This window comes from Betta splendens, chromosome 17, assembly GCF_900634795.4.
Source record: "Betta splendens chromosome 17, fBetSpl5.4, whole genome shotgun sequence".
In the NCBI taxonomy this organism is placed as follows: Eukaryota; Metazoa; Chordata; class Actinopteri; order Anabantiformes; family Osphronemidae; genus Betta; species Betta splendens.
In genome coordinates, this window is record NC_040897.2 from 7,509,629 (window position 1) to 7,528,576 (window position 18,948).

At 41.7% G+C, this 18,948-nt stretch overlaps 3 protein-coding genes and 1 long non-coding RNA gene across 5 annotated transcripts; 2 read left to right on the forward strand and 2 right to left on the reverse strand.

Moving 5' to 3' along the window:
• The first annotated feature begins 32 nt into the window (after window positions 1-32).
• Window positions 33-1,741, forward strand: LOC129603265 (uncharacterized). Its single transcript, XR_008693013.1, has 2 exons — window positions 33-230; window positions 553-1,741. It is a non-coding gene; the product is annotated as an uncharacterized LOC129603265 (long non-coding RNA).
• Window positions 1,526-12,327, reverse strand: cdc73 (cell division cycle 73, Paf1/RNA polymerase II complex component, homolog (S. cerevisiae)). Its single transcript, XM_029133091.3, has 17 exons — window positions 12,167-12,327; window positions 11,431-11,536; window positions 11,252-11,321; window positions 11,083-11,145; window positions 10,898-10,950; window positions 10,405-10,493; window positions 10,031-10,244; window positions 9,583-9,681; window positions 9,390-9,468; window positions 8,911-8,975; window positions 4,284-4,341; window positions 3,960-3,995; window positions 3,760-3,847; window positions 3,234-3,395; window positions 2,644-2,744; window positions 2,422-2,563; window positions 1,526-2,277 (listed from the first exon to the last, which is right to left on the reverse strand). Exons 1-17 carry the CDS (start codon window positions 12,295-12,297, stop codon window positions 2,241-2,243), a joined length of 1,593 nt encoding a protein of 530 aa, XP_028988924.1. The 5' UTR covers window positions 12,298-12,327; the 3' UTR covers window positions 1,526-2,240.
• Window positions 5,794-8,905, forward strand: LOC114845198 (beta-1,3-galactosyltransferase 2-like). Its single transcript, XM_029133092.3, has 2 exons — window positions 5,794-6,333; window positions 7,011-8,905. The coding sequence occupies exon 2, from the start codon at window positions 7,182-7,184 to the stop codon at window positions 8,433-8,435; it is 1,254 nt and encodes a 417-aa protein (XP_028988925.1). The 5' UTR covers window positions 5,794-6,333; window positions 7,011-7,181; the 3' UTR covers window positions 8,436-8,905.
• Window positions 12,328-12,591: 264 nt separating the features above from the next.
• On the reverse strand, window positions 12,592-18,783 carry ro60 (Ro60, Y RNA binding protein). 2 transcript variants are annotated; one of them, XM_029132649.2, is made up of 9 exons: window positions 18,623-18,783; window positions 17,191-17,789; window positions 16,786-17,006; window positions 16,526-16,672; window positions 16,311-16,448; window positions 16,100-16,216; window positions 15,662-15,778; window positions 14,593-14,739; window positions 12,592-14,369 (listed from the first exon to the last, which is right to left on the reverse strand). In XM_029132649.2, exons 1-9 carry the CDS (start codon window positions 18,766-18,768, stop codon window positions 14,217-14,219), a joined length of 1,785 nt encoding a protein of 594 aa, XP_028988482.2. In that variant the 5' UTR covers window positions 18,769-18,783; the 3' UTR covers window positions 12,592-14,216. The 2 variants fall into 2 exon arrangements, with proteins under 2 accessions (XP_028988482.2, XP_055359856.1); XM_055503881.1 differs by lacking the exon at window positions 18,623-18,783 and adding an exon at window positions 18,444-18,613.
• Between the last annotated feature and the right edge of the window lie 165 nt (window positions 18,784-18,948).

The following is an 18,948-nucleotide window of genomic DNA, read 5'->3' on the forward strand; positions in this document are numbered from 1 at the left end:
TAGTCCTCACATTTACTCAGAATAACCAGCTAACGGCTGTTTTCCCGCTGCCGCAACATGTGACAGCAGATCAGAGCTGAAACAGTGGGATACAGTTAAAGCAAAGACGCTGTCAGGAGGTCGCCTCAGAAAAGAACTGTGGAATAACTGCATCTTCATGTGGCGTAATAGCCCTACGTTAGCATCTGATCAGCAAATCAACACGACAGCTGCTCCTCCCTTTAAAACTGGTAACGCTACACTTGTTTTTTTCGTATTGACAGTAATGTGTCTAGAGTCCAGATTTTAGTCCGATTTCCCGCACAGCTGTGATCAGAGGCCAGTGAAACCAGGGTCAGCCTGTGGAAACAGTGACGGAATTCTGGGAATAAATAGCAAACAGACTTAATATACCGACCCAAATGCTGACATTTAAGTTTGTCCTTGAGCTACATATTGTGTGTAGAGTATAAGAAAGTGCTGTACTGGAACACTGTGATATTCAAACATGATCCCAGCAGTTTAGTGTTGTCCGTTTTCTACAAACACACTGATGTATGTGTCTCCTGGCAGATTTTTGAAGATTATTCAACATTTTACACAACTGGCTCGATGACAACATTCAGGCTACTTGAAAAGACAAACCTGATGGATAAATCTTCAGCAGCAAAACAGTTTCGCCACTTGATGGCAGTAAAAACAGCTGAAGGACAACACTGACGCACTGAAGTATTTCTGCCCCATGTTGACGGCATCACATCATTTCATTATATTTGATTTTCTCACTGGTTGGATTTGTTCAAAGTAACTGTGGAGGCCACTAACATGAACCCATTATTGTCACGGAGCCAGTTTGAAAAGACTTTCGCTGTGGGATGATTTACAGCAGCCATTAGAAGACGCTCCACCACATCGCAAAGGAACACTGCCTTTCAAAGGCTGCCTGAGGATTCAAGCTCGTTAGCGATTCCATCCAATACAGGCCATTCTGATAAGCCAAGGGTTAACAGGCATTGGATAAATTGGGCTTTTAACAAAAACTGTGTAAAGTTTCTTGCATTGACTAAAAGTAACACTGGTGCCGTCGCGTCCATCTGTGCGGTTTGCAGCCTAAACAATCAAGAGACAAGCAACTCAAGTTCAAGATCCAAACATGTGAGAAGGCAAACGCCTGATCATAAGCTACAGCTGCTGATCAGGAAAGTGCCCCAAGCTTCATTTATATGGGCTGAACCTTAAAGTCATGACTGGTCGCAGCAACAATATTCTCAGACTTCTGCAGCGAAATTCACTTTACAGCGAGATGCCACTTCCTGTGAAACAGCAGTACGAACTGCAAAAGTGGTAAATTTAAAACCCCTCACATCCACCTTTTGGTTCGTTTACAACACAGCTTTACTTCCCTCCAGACACAGGCGACTTTATATCCATGAGCAGCGTATGACAGCTCCAGTAACAATGCTGCCGGTTACGATACATCAATCAGTGAAAGCATGATGAGTAATGTTTATGTTGTACAGATGAAATGAAAAGTAATAAAAAAAAATCTCTTTTAGCTTTTATTGTCTATTTTTATGCAGTGACTCAAAGCAAAACTTTCATCATTTCTGCTCTCTGGCACAACAACAAAGGAAAGAAAAATACTTAAGGTTATTGATGAGCTGATCTGTCAAACTAGCAACTGTCTGCTCCAACGAGATCATTTTATTTTGTAGTATTGACAAGTCACTTACCTGGATCTGTTTTAACATATATACACACACAGACCATAAACACTTGAAAAAAAAGTGTAAAGTAAGTTTCTTTGCTCAATCATTGGTTGTGTCATCTGTACCAAGAACTATTTGCACAATGTCTGTCCATCTACACGGCTCTGCTCTGCCGGTCATGTTGCATCATATGCCACTTACATCGCCTCCACAATGTGTTGCCTTTTTATATAAAAGTTGTTTTGGTGTTTTTGTTTACCTACATGAAAACATTAGAAAACAATTACAATGAACACAAAAGTCCCCCTCATCTCCAGTGCAGCGTCCACAGCAACCAATCCAGCACACCGCATCGGGGGTTGAGGAGAATTGTTGGAGGAAGTCGCTGGATTTCCTTCTCCCTTTTTTTGTTTTGCTGTTTTATTGGGGACTGAATTCGAAGGTGGGCTGACAGCTTGGTTGAGGTTGGCTCCCTCTAAAAGGAGGGGGGACTAAGTACGGCTGGAAGGTCAAAGAATGAATTGTGGGAGTTTCGGAGAATGAACCTTGTGATCAGAACCTGAGGTGAGATTTGTGTTTCACCATGTATCTGAAAGAAAAGAGAAGGAAGTAGAGTTAGCTTGTGCAACATTAGAACATTATGTACTAAATGATCCACACACACACACACACATAGTAAACAAACAGATGCGTACACAGCTCATTCAGATGCAGGAGAATAAATAAAAAATACCTGTCGAGGGTTTCCCAGAAGCGCAGAAAGACAGGTCGGTCCAGATGGCGCCGGTGGCGACTCAGCTCCAGGACGGTAACATCCCACTTCTGCACATTGGGGTCTGTCTTTGCTTCATCATACTTCAAATGAAACGCTCGAACTACAGGGAGAAAATGTGGAACCGTGAAAATACAGACAGGTGTTCGCAAATAAAAAGGACAAGCGGCCTGTGCGGCTCACTTTTAGCAAAGATGTCGACAGGGGAGCCATCAGGCAGCAGCCACGGCCAGCCCTTGAACTGCCAGGCAGGACCCTGCACGAACACAGCCACCACTCGATCCCTGCAGGAAGAAACAGCACAAAGTCTGTTGATACGGATGCATGAATAATGCCACCAACGATTTATCGACGCTCCTGTTTGGTTGCGGCAGATCAGAAAATCCTGCTGAGACCAAGGTTCTTGCCACAACACACACACAGTGACAAAAATAAATGACAAGAATATAACCCCACCTTCTCATTAAACAAAAGAAATGGCTGGACTGAACAGAAACCAGCTTTTTGTACCAACACAAATCATGAAAGACCCTCAGAAACAACAGAGCCTCTAACGCAGGCTGCTGACCTGAGTGACGACTGTCAACAACTAATGATTCAGTTAGCAGCTGAGCCATCTGACGGGCAGTTGACAGGTGGTTGTTTCACTCTATGACCAAGGCAAACATGAGCTTGAACACGGCTCGTCTCTCTCGCCCTCTCTGAATGAGCTCAGAGCTTTTGCTGATTGTCCACATCTGGCTTCAGCGTGGGTGAAATAACGGTAGTCTCACCAGTCCTGTGGAGCCAGTTTGAGCGGCTGATCAATGACGCGATACGGCACAGTGACGCTCAGTGTGGTGCCACCGGGCTGGATCTGGTCTTTGCGCCTCTGAAGCAGAACCTCATTGTCTCGTGGGATGCCCTGCTTCTTCTTTTCATCAGACGTGATAAACCTAGTGTGGTTTAAAAAAAATTATATAGTGCCAAATTACTTCTCTTCTTTCCCCTAATTATTATATTAGTTGCAAACAAGTCCCAAGCATGAGCTGATGTTAACAGATCTGTCATGCCCATCATTAACATATCATCATTACAAACCTTTCTGCTGCACTGTAATGTGTAAAGATGTCCAATGTTCATAATAACTTACAACCCGATGCATCATTCAACGTGATTAGGAGATACGCTCATGTAACTAGTGTCATTACTATAATATTATTAAAGATGATAATAAATATACGTATTAAAGAATGCAATAATAAACAGAACCCACCCCCAAAAAAAGATCAAATGTGTGTAATTGTAACTGATGCTTACTTTAGGTCCTGCAGAAGATCTTTAGCATTAAGCATTGTGATGAGTGAGGTTGTAGCAGCAGGGATGATGATAATCGGCGTTCGAGACCCTGTCAAAAACAATCAGAATAAAATGTCTCTAGAACCGAAACTTAAAAACTGAGAAAAAGTTTTAATACAGATTTATATGCAGATTGTACACTAACACATCATTTTATTTACCTTTCTTCTGATTGGGTGGAGGTCTGGCTTGTGAAACTAAAAAGGGAAAAGAGGCAAGAAAAATGTCACAATTTACAGCAAACGTGTTGGAATAATGAAGTGTTTTGTCTTGAACAGACAGTAAGTTAAAGCTGAGAAATGAAACAAATCACCATGTCTGAACCGTAAACCCAACAATGGGAACAGATTGCCTTATTAATCTGATCACAGTTGTAGCACAAATGTGTCACAGACAGCTTATCAATCTCAATTCACAGAGTAAACATTAGGCTTAATCTTATTTAACAGAGCTGGAGCTATGAGGAGCATCGTGTTACATCCCACCTGGGCGAGGGACAGGCTGCATGGCTGGGGTCTGAGCCTTTCGAGCAGAGGCTCCTTCCTGGAAAAAGAAAAACAAAAACACGTTTTCAAAGTGTAACAAACAGCAAGTGACATTTCTAGGGGCTACAGAAACACAGCGCTGCATGTCAAACTGCATCATGAGTACAGATTCAGGAGCTCCAGTGTCCAGAGCCATTAGTATCACCTTAACTGGTTAACTAGCACGCCAACCTCCACCACATTCATTCTTTCTATGGGAAAAATACGAACTCTATACTCACTTTAAATCGGGGAAAACAATTTTATCCCAAAGATTATTTGAATGATTTTAAAAGGATTATATGATCATTTCTTAATTTTTCTGTGGACAGACAATGTTCTCCCATCTAGACAGATGTGTGTGTGTGTCACCTCTTGCTTAAAAACTCCCTTTAAATACACAATTGTTTGTGTGTCCTAAGGACTTAAAACACATTTAGTCGATTCTTTATTCCCAGCAGCTGCCAGGGAGGAGATGACTGGCAGCACCTCTGTTAATTACAGATTAAATGACTGCACAGGCATTTCCATTTGCTCTCCACATAAAAGCACAAAGACACCCTGAGCTCCACAATACGGCTACACAACACAGCATGCGAGGGACGGCAAGGTGAGAAGAGCAGCCCAGCAGGAACTGGACGGCAGCCATCAAACAAACTAGATTCAGCAGAAACCAAAGACCGTGCCCATCTGGCTCCTTGAATAGTAGTGGGATGAATAGGTTAAAATGTGTGAACTGTACCGGTTGGATGTATGTACGATCTGAATGAGAAAAACAGACGGCGTTTCCCACGTCCTGAATTTACCTTTACCAACTGAAACGGTGTAGGTTTCGTTCTTCTGAGAAGGTTACACACCATTAACTACTTCCAGAGCTACACCTTATCTCACAATGCTATGTACATTCATATGTAATTTATGTTATTTACATAAGGGGATCAGAGTTTACCCAAGGTAACTGTGAACCCCACGGGCTCATGCACAAATACAGTGTCCTCCCTGTTCACACATTGTGGTCAAATTTACATAGCAATGTTTCAATGTCAAAATAAACAAAAACAAAAAAAAAAAAAAAACAGTGTAGACTGACGCGGCGGAATGAATGCTGTAAAAGCACAGCTTTAATCCTCAGTGTTCAAGCAATGGTAGCACACAGTTGGACTGAATCAAAATCTGTCTGCTTTGTTCATCATCGCACGGAAGCACGTAACACCAACGTTTGCCGTTTTTCAGTCAGATTGGAAAAAAAAAAAACTTGTGTAGCTGCTCCCATGAAGGCTTCCTGCACCTTTCTGCTTACTTCACAGCACAATGGACTAAATATTTCTGTTTTCACTTTTCTGGAGAATGGGCATGAATACAAATAGGTCAAGAGCCCAACCCCCCTCCCTCTACCCCTCCTCTCAAACAGAGCAGACAGCAACAGCAGCAGAGACGTCGTGACGCGGTGGTTAGCGTGCTGCCACCAAGCCTGGAGCTGCCTTTCTGAGCGAACGCACAACCCGCAGCTCTGCCTCCCGTTCATCCTCCTCCCCCGCAGTTTCTGCTTCTCTATTCGTCTCTTGGATAACCCGACGATAGCACAGGGGGGCTGCTGGCTGAGCTGGACGTGGACTCTGATGTACACGACGTGACAAGCGAGGACGGCAAAAGGACCCAGAGCTGGAGCTAAGTGTTAGCTACAGACTGTCCTCTCCTTTTTTTTAGTCAAAAACAGCAGCAGTGCAGCACCGTTAGCATTAAGCCTCTGGGGACAATGCACCACGGCAGATGGAGCCTGCAACATAGCACCAACACATGTTCTGCCGCCGCACGTAAACACAGACACTTGCATGTGGATTGTGGTCGGAGGTTGATGGAGGCAAAAGCGGTCTTTCTGCCTGATTTTTTACATCAGAAAACAACGAGGACCTCAGTTGTTGAAGAGAAGCAGGGAGCAGGTGTGCGTTCAGTGAGAGGATACATGCAGCAGCAACGAACGCCACAGAGAAGAGCACTGGGATTCAAATAGGTAAGATCATAATGAAGGTTAAGGTTAAAAATTCAACATGTTTAAGCAAAATTGTATCACGCAGCAACCTGCAATCGCCGGTTATACAGGAAGTGAAGGGTGTGTGCCTGTTGACGAAAAACTGGTTTCTCCTTTTATTGATGCAAGCAAGATAGGTCTTTTCAGTGTCTCAGAGTTTTCACAAACCTCTCTTTGTCTCATTGGGGTCCTTTAAGAGGGTAGTGCATAAAAGGAACACACTCCACTTCAGGGTGCTAGAGCCACACAACACAGACTGTTCGTTCCAGAGCCATATTATCTCTTCAAGAGAAAATAACTCCAGCTATCGAAAGCAGAGTACATCTCGGCCAGGCCAGGTCTAAAAGAATAAGCTTCCGCTTACTCAGTTTTACTCTTCTGAAATCAAAATAAAAGTAAACTTGATAAAAAAAAAAAAACATTTGCTTTCCCTGCAAACATTGCTGCCAACAACAGAGGTTCAGCTCTTAGAGGCACCATGAAGACACAACAGACAGATTTGGCATAGGTTACATCTGCAAAACCAGTATAACAATGTTATAATTCTTTATTAAACCTACAAAAATCAATGCACTTTAAAGCTGCATCGTGTCATTAAAGCTGCTTTAATGTCCTGGTGACACACTTAATCTGTTTTATTGCTCACTTCTGTCTTCTAGGTAATTCCTGAACACCCATCCTTCTACTACATACGTGGAAATGAGAAGTCAGTCCCAGATCAAAACTTCCTAGCCATCGATCCACACACACTGTACTTGGACCCATGGCTGGAACCTGCTGACAACAGGGCTGTGTGACAGACATCTGGGTGATTCGGTGCCGTCAGAACCATGCAGTGGAGACGGCGGCACTGCTGTGCCCACATGGCCAACCTTCTCCTTATTGTTCTTCTGTCACTCCTGGGTGTACTTGTGTTTTTGGTCCACCAGGTTTGGCTGCCTAAACTTAAAGGTATGCCATGGTGGAGGGGGCATCCTCTAGTGTATGGAGGGGGTGGGCTAACCACCAAAGCCAAACTGAACACAAGCGCCCAACATACATCATGGAGGTTTGTCATTGTTCCTCAGCCAACTTTCAAAACTAATGTCAACAGCAGTTTCCATGAGATAGGAGACGTTTCCTCTTCTCAAGGCAACTCAAGTTTTGACAGCACTATGATGGCCAACACAAGCCGAAGTCAAGGAGGTGACATTAATGCCATTATAAGTCAAGGCCCTTTTACCTATATCATAAATGAGCCAGACAAATGTGCAGAGGGCCGACCTACACCATTTCTGGTGTTGCTGATTGCCACTGAGGCTCGACAGGTAGAGGCAAGGAATGCTATACGCCAAACATGGGGCAACGAGAGTGTTGCCCCAAGACTGGGACTCACAAGGCTCTTTCTGTTAGGAAAAAGTGAAGGGGAGCTGGGACTTTTACAACAGAGGATGCTAGAAGCCGAGAGTCGGAGATATCATGATATCATTCAACAGGACTTCCTAGATTCCTACAAAAACTTGACAATGAAGACACTCATGGGTATTAACTGGGTGGCGGTGCACTGTCCACAGACCAGCTATGTCATGAAGACAGACAGCGACATGTTTGTCAACACTGAGTATCTGATTTATAAGCTGCTCAGGCCAGAAACTAGGCCCAGGAAGAATTACTTCACAGGCAACAACATGAGGGGCTTTGCACCCAACAGGAATAAAAACAGCAAGTGGTACATGTCCCCCGAGCTCTATCCAAGTGACAAGTACCCCACTTTCTGCTCTGGGACTGGTTACGTCTTCTCCGGAGACTTGGCGAGGAAACTCTACCAAGTATCGTCACGTGTGCGCCACCTGCATTTGGAGGATGTGTATGTGGGAATTTGTCTAGCCAAGCTCCGGATCGAGCCCACACCCCCACCCAACGAGTTTCTATTCAACCACTGGCGAGTGTCGTACTCTAGCTGCAAGTACAGCCATCTGATAACGTCACACGGATTTCATCCCAATGAACTACTGAAATACTGGCATCACCTACAAAGCAACAAACACAATGCCTGCCTGGCTAAAGAACGAGCAGGCAGAGGGCACGCAAGAATGACAAGTTAGATACCTGAGAACGAACAGTCTCCTCAACCAGTACAAGTGTTTCCTAACTTTATATGAATGGACACATTAACCTATACAATCGCTATATAAACCTGTGTTCTATGAAAATTGCCAATTTTGTACAAAGATGAAGAGTCTTCTATGTCCAAGTGAGACCACTTTTGTAAAAACAGCCTTTCTAATGGAGGAATAAACTGTTTGTAAAAGTCATGTGTCATCAACAGCAGCAAAACAAGTTGCAAAATGTACTGCAAACTTGTGGTTTTCTGTACTAGTGAGGCAATTTTCATGTCTGTACACATTTGTCTTTATTGAGCTGAAGGCCGTTATCCATCTAAAAAGTGGTTCAACTAGTTTAAAAACGGTTGCTCTGTAAATTTGTTGCATATGTAGTCAAACAGAGTGATTCTGGGATAAAAACTGTTTTTTGACTACAATTTTATTCATTATTAAAGAAAGAGGAAAGTGTCCTTACCGTCACTGACTTCAGGGTCATGCCGTGGTAGGTGCCCATTGTATCGATCTTGAACCCCTCAGTTTCTAAGGAAACAATACAGAAACAATGCAGAAGGGTTTTACTGAACATGTCAGTGTGTATGTTTACTACACAAATGAACCACAGAATTATTGGTGTTTAAGTTACAATGAAAAACCTTTTAAGGTTCTGCAATTTAGAGATTTCCTTTCCAAGTGACTTTCCCTCTATTACATGTCTGCTGCCTTTTCAACAACAGTAATAAGCAAATGTGAATGATTTGATGCCATGTAATGCAACCAATATACCGGCAGTGAAGGGCAAAAACAATCAGAGCAACAATGCTGACTAAAAAAAAAGACAAAAATGATATTCAGAAATGTAAAGGAGCAGGGGGGACAGCCGTTGCACTCCAGCTTATAGAGGGAATGTGTATGAAAATTTAACAATACTACAAATCATTCTACATTATAACTCACCCTCTTTTCCTTTGAATCGTTCCTGATCGTATCTGTTGTAGGCTGCAGGAACAGGCTGCTTATTTCTTAGAGTCGGGTCCTTAAAAGACAAATTGTAGTTATTAGAATATCTTCATGAGCTCTAAAAAAATATATGGGCTTTAGCTTAATGAGATTCAAGTTTCTTTAAACATATGTAGGATTGTTTTCTCACCACTTGTGTAGTGTTCTGTGCTGGTCTCTGCTCAGGGGCTCGCCCTTCTTCTCTGGCTTTCACAGACTGAAGAATGGCAAAAATATTCTTGGAGAAATTCTGTAAAAAGAAAAACACAAGATTAAAATAAGGCTTGACTACACAAAATAAATACTTTATCATTCGAAGCCTTAAACAATCTCTTTAAAGTAAATAGATACAATCAATATGAACTAGACCCAATGCTGCCCTCTACTGTCACATTTCATTCAGAATGTAAATATGATTATTAACCCAATTAAACAAACCCAGCTATGAACTCTACATCAGCCAGGTCTGCAAACAGCCTCAGACCCAAGACCCAAAATTAGAAACTCTAACTAATTTTGCATGAAAAAAAATTATATAAATGTGCATAGAAAAATATTTTTCTTAACAGGTTATCATTAGCTCCTAATATAACGCTGACCTTCCCGGTGCTCTGAAGAATGGTTGTCCTGGTCCTCCAGACCCTCTCTCTGCTCACAATATCCCTAGTGACATCAACCTCTGCATCCACAAAGCTTCTCTGTTTCAGGGTTATGTCATCATCCAGATCAGTTTTAATGGTGGAACGTTTCTTGGCCATAATCTTGGCTTTGATAGCTGCAATTTTTTCAACGGACATGGCTTCGGACAGGGATCTGGAGAAGGAGAGGAGTTTTAGAAATGAACAAGTTGTTTTGAAGAACTCGATGTCTTCAGAGTAAGTTCTGTTTATTGTTTTGAGTTGCTCTTTCACATCTGAAACAAAATATGTTGACCTCAGTGGGATAATTATTTACACCGATGATGATAACATACCTAATCTGATCTGTCTGCACGATGCCCTCTTTGTGTCCCTCCAAACGGGCAGCCAGACGCTCCTTGTCCAGACGCACTCGTTCTTCATCCTTTGGATATCACCAAGAATTAGAGTAAGATCAGCAAAATACAGAATTCATCACAATGTATTGTCTCAAATCAATTACTTAAAGTCAGTGTGAAATTCATACAATTAAAAAGGAAGGAATGCTAATTAAATGTGCAAACAAAATGATTGATTAAAAGGTGTGATCTGTCTTTTCCTTAATTTACAATTAAGCTGCTATGCTATAACTGCATAACATAGCAGTTGTAACTATTGGTTACATACTGAAGAGCCTGTAACTACCTTATCCCACCACTAGGATATATACAGGATATCCAGCTGAACATGAACACAGTTTCATCTGTTTTAGATTCCCTTTTTAGTCTTCTGGTGTTACTGATGCAGAGCTACATATTTCATACAGTGTTTAGGCAGTTGTCAGTTTACCTCAATCCTTGGTTTTTTGGCTTCAGAAGATACTTCATCAGCTGCTCGTTTGACTAAAAATCCAGAACAAAAGAAAAAAATAATTTGTGTAATTTAAAAATGAAATAACAGCAAAGCTCCATAAAAATGTTACAATTTATTACATTGTAATCTATGAGATAAAAAAATCCACAGTGTTCCCTTACCTTGTGTTGGCCGTTGCAAGCCTATTTCTATGGGGGCACTTCTGTCAATACTTGTTGATGTTGCTTAGGAAAGACAAATTCATAAACCAGTAAGACAAACTACAAATCAACATCTGATTTTCAAAGGTCTATTCAACAACACAACATGGATCTTCCAAGTGCTACTTACAACTGTCGCCATTGAGATATGACAACAAGCCCTTTCGATCAGGTCGCCTGACAACAGGAATGTTCTCTGTCTATAAACAACATACAACTGCATCAACAAATAATGCATTTACAGCAGTTATAATTTGTGGCTACTGGTGCAAGGTGGACGAGGCGCTTTGATCAAACTTTCAAACTTACTGCAGCTCTTCTGACATACGATGGATGTGGAAGATGCACATTGTTGAGCAAGAACAAGATAGAGTCCAAAGTATAGTACTCCTTGGGTTGTCCCTCTTTGCCAGTACTGAAGTTGCAAACACAGGAAAAAAGAGACAAGTAGAAAAACTGTTCATTCATAAAAACTGTAGAAGATAAAACGTTTATAATTTTACTACATTTTGCAGATTCAAGTTAGAAAACACTAGTGATGTCACACCAAAATTGATCTGCAGGCTTTTTGAGCTACTAATCCTGGAATAATATCCTCTGTTACATGTTGCATGGTTGTTTTCATACTAAAAAGGAATAATAATCAATAAAAGTATTTTTTGTAAATACTTAAAACCCAAACTTTACTACTGTAAATCGTCGACCTTATTGGAACACAACTTCACGTTATACGTCACTAAGTACTTAGCATCAGACCATTAGTACAACTTTAGCTGTGCACCGGCCAATTGTATACTTTAATTAAATAAAACCTAAACAGCTGCGCATAAAGGCAAAGCATGATATGAAACATTGAGATCTATTTTACAAAATGTACGTTTATAACAACGCAAGCAAAAGTGCTCAAAGTTTGCTACACAACGAGGACGGGAGTTAGGTTAGCATGTTAGCAGCTAGCGAGCCTTCCCCTGTCACTAGTAGCACAAGGCAGCTACGAGCGTCAGTTGCGGGCCTCCAAAGACCATTTGGAGACACTGTAACATACCCCCAGATTATGTAGTTGGTCTTGACGTTTTTCGGCCAGGAGAACTCTCCAAATATAACTTCATCTCCTTTAGCGACGATTTCCTTTTTCTGAATGTTATACTGCCGAAGAACACTCAACACATCCGCCATCTTCACTTCTCTTGATGTAGTGCGTTTGAAAGGCCCCCAGTTATCAACATCATGTGGCCCCGCACGATGCCTGATCAAAAAGAACCAGCGTTTAAGACCGAAGTAATTAAAGTAAATAAAATAAACCTGACTGTAGACGTTTTAGCTGACAAATAAGTGGAGCATCAACTCCAATTGAATTTGATTAGCCTATTAGTGCTGAATGTCACAGTACTGAAAGAGTCCGATGTCCTAGTAAAAATGAACGTTGTTAATGTAACTAATCGATTTTTAGGGATGACAAGGAAGAAAACATCAGAAGAGCAGCAAAGTGTTTATTAGGAGTTTACATTGCCATTATTGTCAAGTATATGTTACGCAGAATGGGTACAACAGACAGCATGGTGGAGTGGACTCTGGTGAAACGCGTGTCTCACCAAACTTTAAATGACTTTTCCTTCAATTATAAATGTGTCACTTCAGACTTATTTGACCTTGGGCCAAAAAGACAGTGGCCAATGTGTTAACGCTGAAAAAGACAGTGTCAGTTATGTGTGGACAAAACCCTTCACAGTGACATGGTCATGAACATTTTCCATTAAATGTGAATTACACCAAGAGGGAAAAGTGAAAAACATACTAAATATTATCATTAACTCCTTTAAATAAAAACATGAAAAACCACTGCATCATTTTGTTGCATTTACCAAACTGAATTGGTCACTTACAGTGTTGTAGGGTTTGCAGTGTTTGATGTGTTTTAAATAACATAACAAATATAAAGCATCATACTTTAGGTTTCTAACGTTACATGTTTCACAAAAGGTACATTCAGTATATTTATATCCAGGAAGGAGGCTATTATGTATTAGTTGTTGCATTGTCTCATACATCAAAACTAGCTTACAGGACAATTACTTCACCAGTAGATTTTTGTTATTTTATAGCTATGATTTGTCCTTCCTGGACACAATTAAAACAGTAATCTTCCAAATGTGGTGCATAGAATTCAGAATGAAAATATGGAAAACAGTCAGTTTCACCAATTTTCATTAAACTGACTTAATATTAAACATACAGTCCCAAACATTGGCATTATTGTTTTTCAAAGAAAAAAACTGTAACATGAAACAAGTCTACAAAAAAGGAATAATTCCATTTAAAAGCACCAACGGTATTTTTCTATAGAATAACTTCAAAAAGAGCAGAACAGTCAGTTTAAAATAAATTTGAATGAGGGGACAAGAAATGTCAAAACAACTAAAACTGTATCTAATTTAAGAGTCAACTCAGGCAACTAAGAGTTGTGTAAATCTAATTCTAGATACAACTGATAAAATGTTTCACTAATTGATTTATCAAAACAGCAGTTTTAGAGTTAGAAAATTTTAAATTTCATAAATTCATTTAATTTAGGGACCGGCTTTTAGATTTAAAGTCTCTAGTAACAATTGTGGTAAATTGTACTGTACATGCATACCATAATTACAGTGCATCCCCCTACAATAAACCTACAGTTGCACTAAGCCTCATAACATCCCACATTTTCCTATAATGAAAGTCAGTAAGTCTCTCAGCAGCAACCCTCATATCACCAAACAGCCCCTTATACAGTTTGCAGCATAACCTTTAACAGCTTGATGTGCACGTCAAGAAATATCTCTACACACTTTGTTTTCAAATTTCCAACACAACCAAACAAAAAGACACATTACATATCCAAAGTGTTGTCCAGCCCGCTGGACACTGTCAGTTGACTTGTCAGCAACATATTAAAAAAAAAAAAAAAAAGAGAAACTGGAATTGTCAGTGTCAAAATCCTTTTGGATTAGTGCTGTTTAGGGCAGCCTACTGTACTGTACATGCTACTGTGTGAGGGCCACATCAGGCCACTCTGTTCCTTCTTTTTGTCTAACCCCATGCGTAGTCTCAGTGTGTGTTCAGATCAGGTCCTGGGCAAAGCTACGAATGACATTCAAAGCACCAAGGTCAAATCCACAGATGCTTAGTACACCCCTGTCTTCTACGTCTGCAATGGCATGTCCAATGGATGTCAGTCCACACATCACTAGCTTGGAGGCGACTCCCGATTTCTGTTGAGAACATTTACATACAAAACATTTGGTAGTCAATGGATTTATATGTACTTAAAAGTCACTTTTCTTGAGTAAACTGACAGTTAGAACAAACATAAATCTCACTGACCTACTTGGATGTCTTTGTGCTATTAAATAGCAAAATATTTTTTGTGTTTGTGTAAGCCCATAAAAAACATGATCCATATAATATCTAAAATCCATATATGTTATGATGTACCTGTCTGTGCTTCTTCAGAGACTCCACTGGGCTGGCAGTAAATGTCCACAAAGGATTGTTGGTCAAGATGATGAACACATCTACAGTATTGTCATTCTCTGTGGCCCACATTATGGGAAGGGTGCAGTCTGTGCTCCCCCCTGGAATCTGAAAGAAGGGTCGGAAAAAATATGTTGTGGAAAATCAGCAAAAAAAAACTACAATGTACAGTGTTTTTTGGTTTCTCTATAAATCCATATGGATTTTTGTGACAAAGGGCACAAACTTCATTACTTTTGCACTTTGTTTGCAAAGTGGGGGACTAGCAGTGTTTGTGAATAACAGATGTTGTAACCCGGACCACATTGCTGTGAAAGAACAATTCTGTAGCAGGTACATTGAACTGGTGGCAGTCAGAGTTCGGCTGGACAACCTTCCACGGGAGTTCTCTCATTTGTTAGCAGAGACCGCTTACATCCCTCCGTCGGCCGACACCGCTGTCACATGTGAGTGCCGTGTCCCACTTGCAGACATTGCACCCAAACGCCCTTATTCTCATCTCTGGGGACTTTAACCATGCCTGCTCCCCCCTCTCTGCCACCCTGTCCAACTTCACTCAGTATGTAAACTGCCACACAAGAGACAATAAAACTCTGGACCTTCTATATGCCATGGAGGGGATTGTCCTCAGTCACCTCCGCACCCAGGTGAGCTCAGCACCGGACCCGCTGCAGTTTGCTGAGGCATTTGGGTGGATGACGCCATCATCTACTGTTTTTTGACTTATCCAGTGCATTCAACATCATCCAGCAATCATGTAAAGATGCTCTTTCTGTATTTTTCAGATTTACTCGAGTGCCTTTCTGGGTTTTTTGCACATTTTAATACCTTTTTTGCTCATTCTTGCTTTTGTTCATTGCTATATCGTTGCTGCAAACAAAGAAAGTTCCCTATCGTGGGATTAGTAAAGTCTGATCTAATACTAAATTAAAGCTTGCCTCCACTAGGACTTCATGCCATTTATCAAAATATTTGAACGTGCTATGTAGCGAGTGCTTTTAAAACGTTATTTCTGTAATTAATTTCTTACCTTAACCAGTTCAATCGTTGTTTGTGCAAGAGTCATATCAGCAGAAACAGAACATGGAATTAAAGCTCCTTCAGAGTAGGCTAGTACACGTGTGTCTGCCTCGGTCCTTGCAAAAACCTGACACACGTACAAAAGGGAAAATAAAAACTGATGAGGTCCAATTACAAAATATATATCTTATATATGCAACCAAATAATGTAATAAGTACTCTGACAAATAAGAAACAGTCAGACACTATAGAACGGTTATTAACTCCTACAGGTCAGTCCAGTGCTGTGGAAAGAATGCAGGAATCTCCAGTATGTGTCAACAAAACAATTCCTTGACTGAGGGTTCCTCCAAAGATAGGGTGGGATGAGCTGTGCTTAGCAACACAGCTGTTCCTACTGAAACAACAATTATCCCCACACCCCCACTCTGTGTAGGCACCACCGTACCATAGTAATAGCTGCAGCAACGATGGCAGTGCTGATTGACGTCCCTGGAACAACGCTGCTCAGTGATGTGCTCACGTCCACTGCCACCAGGAAACGTTTACCCACAGACTCTATATTCTGAGGACAGAATTGCAACAGTACGTGGCATTATTTGTACTATTTATCACTAACTTGATAGTCTGTGAAAAGATATGATGTTATAAAACAATACCATAAAGCTTTTGTAAAAGGCTGAGTCGATTGCTGTGACAATGTTGCTGATAGGTTCCCATTTAGTTTTTCCCTGATAGCCTTGGCCTCTTTTGTAGTTCTCTAAAGCCAACAGGATGCTGAAAGGGTGAGTCTTTGCCTAATTATAAGCAGATAAAATTTGTTAAACACTGACTTTTTTTTTGTAAATCCATCAGAAATATAGATGGGTCCTACCTTCTTCAGTGCCGTCTCACTCTGGATTCGGTCACATAGAGCTTGCAATTCTGCGCTTCCCGTTTCAAGAATTTTGTTTGATGTCATCCGACCCAAGAGCCTCAGCAATTGCTGGAGAGGCATTTCCTGCAACAAAGCCCTCCATACCTACAAAAGAAATAAGCACCAGAAGGTAAACATTCTTTGAAATTCAGAAGCCTCTTAAAAACCCAACTAATCTAAATCATGTAAAAGCAATTCATTAAAAACACACTACTCACATGCTTGGACTTCAGATGGTCTGTTAGCAGCTGCTCCCGCTCCAGCTTGTGCTCCTCTATTAAACTGATGACCTCAGTTTCGTCACAATTGTGCTTGACTTTCTCTACCACCTCAAGGTATGAAAGCACTCTGACAACCTCATCTGAGTTTTCTTTGTCTGCATATGTAGCCTGGACCTCCTTCCATCCTTTTGTTACATATTTGCTGATCAAGGCAATAGCTGGAATGCAGAAGAATACACATTACAGTGGCATTGAGATGTTTCTCTAAATGGGTCATGATGGAAAACTTAAACCTACTGGCACATAGTTACTCATTATTGTTATTCAAAATTCTATAATATGACCAATGGAAGTCTTTTGAACTTGATCAAAAGGAAATGATGCGTGTCTGTGTAAACTCACCTTCAGTTGTTGGTTTGGTGTGGGAGAGCCTAAGCAGATCCTGGTGTGACCACCCCACTCTCTGTTTACATTTAGTCACAGCCATAGCCAGACTCATAGCATCTTGCTCATTGTACCAGTCCGACACGGCTTTTCTCAGGGCACGTCCCCAAATCCCGCACTTCATGCCCTCCTTCAATTCTTTCTTGTATTGGATGAATGAAAACAGATGGGCAGGATCTCGACAAACTTCCTTGAACACTTTAAAGGCGGCCTGCCTGGTCCTTAGCTCAGAGTGTTGAGAGCACAGCGCCAAAGTAAACAAGGAGGGGCCGAGTCTGACAGCTTGCCCATCCTGGGCAAACCGTCTTACCTCCTCCACCACCTCAGCACCTCTTCCCTCCTGTAGCAGGGAGAATACGGCTCCAGCGTTCTCCACGCTGATACGACCCTCCTCTCTGGCCGTGTATAGATCTCCCTCTGAGCCATAACAGAGGAAGCGGCACAGCTTAGTTTTGTCGCTGACCTCCCACTGACAATTCCCACCTGCTGAGTTTAGGGCGTGGTTGCTGGAAGAAGATGTCGTACTGGCTGACGGCTCCATTGTCATGCACCAAAGCCTGAAGGTTAAAATAAATTGTTTTAATTTTGTATTCATTCACATATAATTCCTTAGCTGTCCTGTGCAAACTTGGCCATTAAAACTGATTATGATTAAGTATAGAAACACCATAGATCAAATCACAGTACAGTACTACTCACCACATCTTAGATTTACACACAGGAGATGCAAAAGCACCAATTAAACTTAAATCAATTAATTTCCCACTAGTAGTGTGACCTTAATTACAAAGTAGGCAACTTTTGAAGAGATCTACAGTCTAGGGTCCAGTAAACAGCTGTTACGACCAATAATCAACAAGTGAGTATGAAGAGAACATAACGCAGACTTCAACATCACCGAAAGCCGATTACAGAAAACAATGGTACGAATAGGATAGATAGGCTCACAGCTAACTACAGCGTTAGCGTACGGAGCTAGCCAACCTCAGCAAAGCATTGGTTATAAGCCCTTTAAGTTGCTAACTTAGCATTTAGTTTACACCAAGCTAGCAGGAGTCTGTACAAGTTAGTAAACGTCAGTCAACTGTCCCAGCCGTCAGTAATCGTGTTATGTGACTTATTAATAGCTATCTGCGTAGTGGAGACGCCCGGGTCACTCCTGACATTCTGTAGTTCCTGCTGCTAAACGTCAAGCACCGGTCTCCTGCAACCTCAAACTGTCCCGCATCTCATCCCAGCCTCATCTCCGCGCAGCGCTGAGCTCCGGGGCAGCTCGGTTCAGATGAGCAGCCCGCTTCAACGCCGCTTCGCTCGCCCCTCGGTTCCGTCGACACTCCCGCCGGCGCAGCTACAACGGTGGCTTCATTACCGGTCCCGCAGACGAACTTACCACAATATCTCCACACAGCGCTCAAGTTGGGGATGTGTATGGACGCGAAAGGCCTCCGCTCTGAGCGTCAGGGAGCGAAGCGGGCGGTGCCGCGATGGATGCTGGGATACAGAACAGTACCACCGCTCGCTCTCTCTCTCTCTCATTCTCTCTCTCTCTCCCGTAAGTTTCTTCCATCTTCGCCCACTTCCTCTGCTTTTGGTGCGTCGATTTGTAAACCTGTATTTCCATCATCAAATTAGACATGTAGGTCATTTTAAGAATGTGCAAGGAGTCACACAACAGATGACGACTCGTCAAATTTCTATGATTCAGTCATTCAGTTG

Excerpts from the sequence above, each read along its gene's own strand:
- ro60 (XM_029132649.2), bottom strand. The coding sequence starts at position 18,768 with ATGAGAGAGAGAGAGAGCGAGCGGTGGTACTGTTCTGTATCCCAGCAT. Across the intron at positions 15,779-16,099 it reads TTGCTGCAGCTATTACTATG|GTTTTTGCAAGGACCGAGGC; the intron begins GTACGGTGGTGC and ends TACGTGTGTCAG. Across the intron at positions 14,370-14,592 it reads CTCTGAAGAAGCACAGACAG|AAATCGGGAGTCGCCTCCAA; the intron begins GTACATCATAAC and ends TGTTCTCAACAG.
- LOC114845198 (XM_029133092.3), top strand. The coding sequence starts at position 7,182 with ATGCAGTGGAGACGGCGGCACTGCTGTGCCCACATGGCCAACCTTCTC.
- cdc73 (XM_029133091.3), bottom strand. The coding sequence starts at position 12,297 with ATGGCGGATGTGTTGAGTGTTCTTCGGCAGTATAACATTCAGAAAAAG. Across the intron at positions 11,146-11,251 it reads ATATCTCAATGGCGACAGTT|CAACATCAACAAGTATTGAC; the intron begins GTAAGTAGCACT and ends GTCTTTCCTAAG. Across the intron at positions 8,976-9,389 it reads ACGATTCAAAGGAAAAGAGG|AAACTGAGGGGTTCAAGATC; the intron begins GTGAGTTATAAT and ends TTGTTTCCTTAG.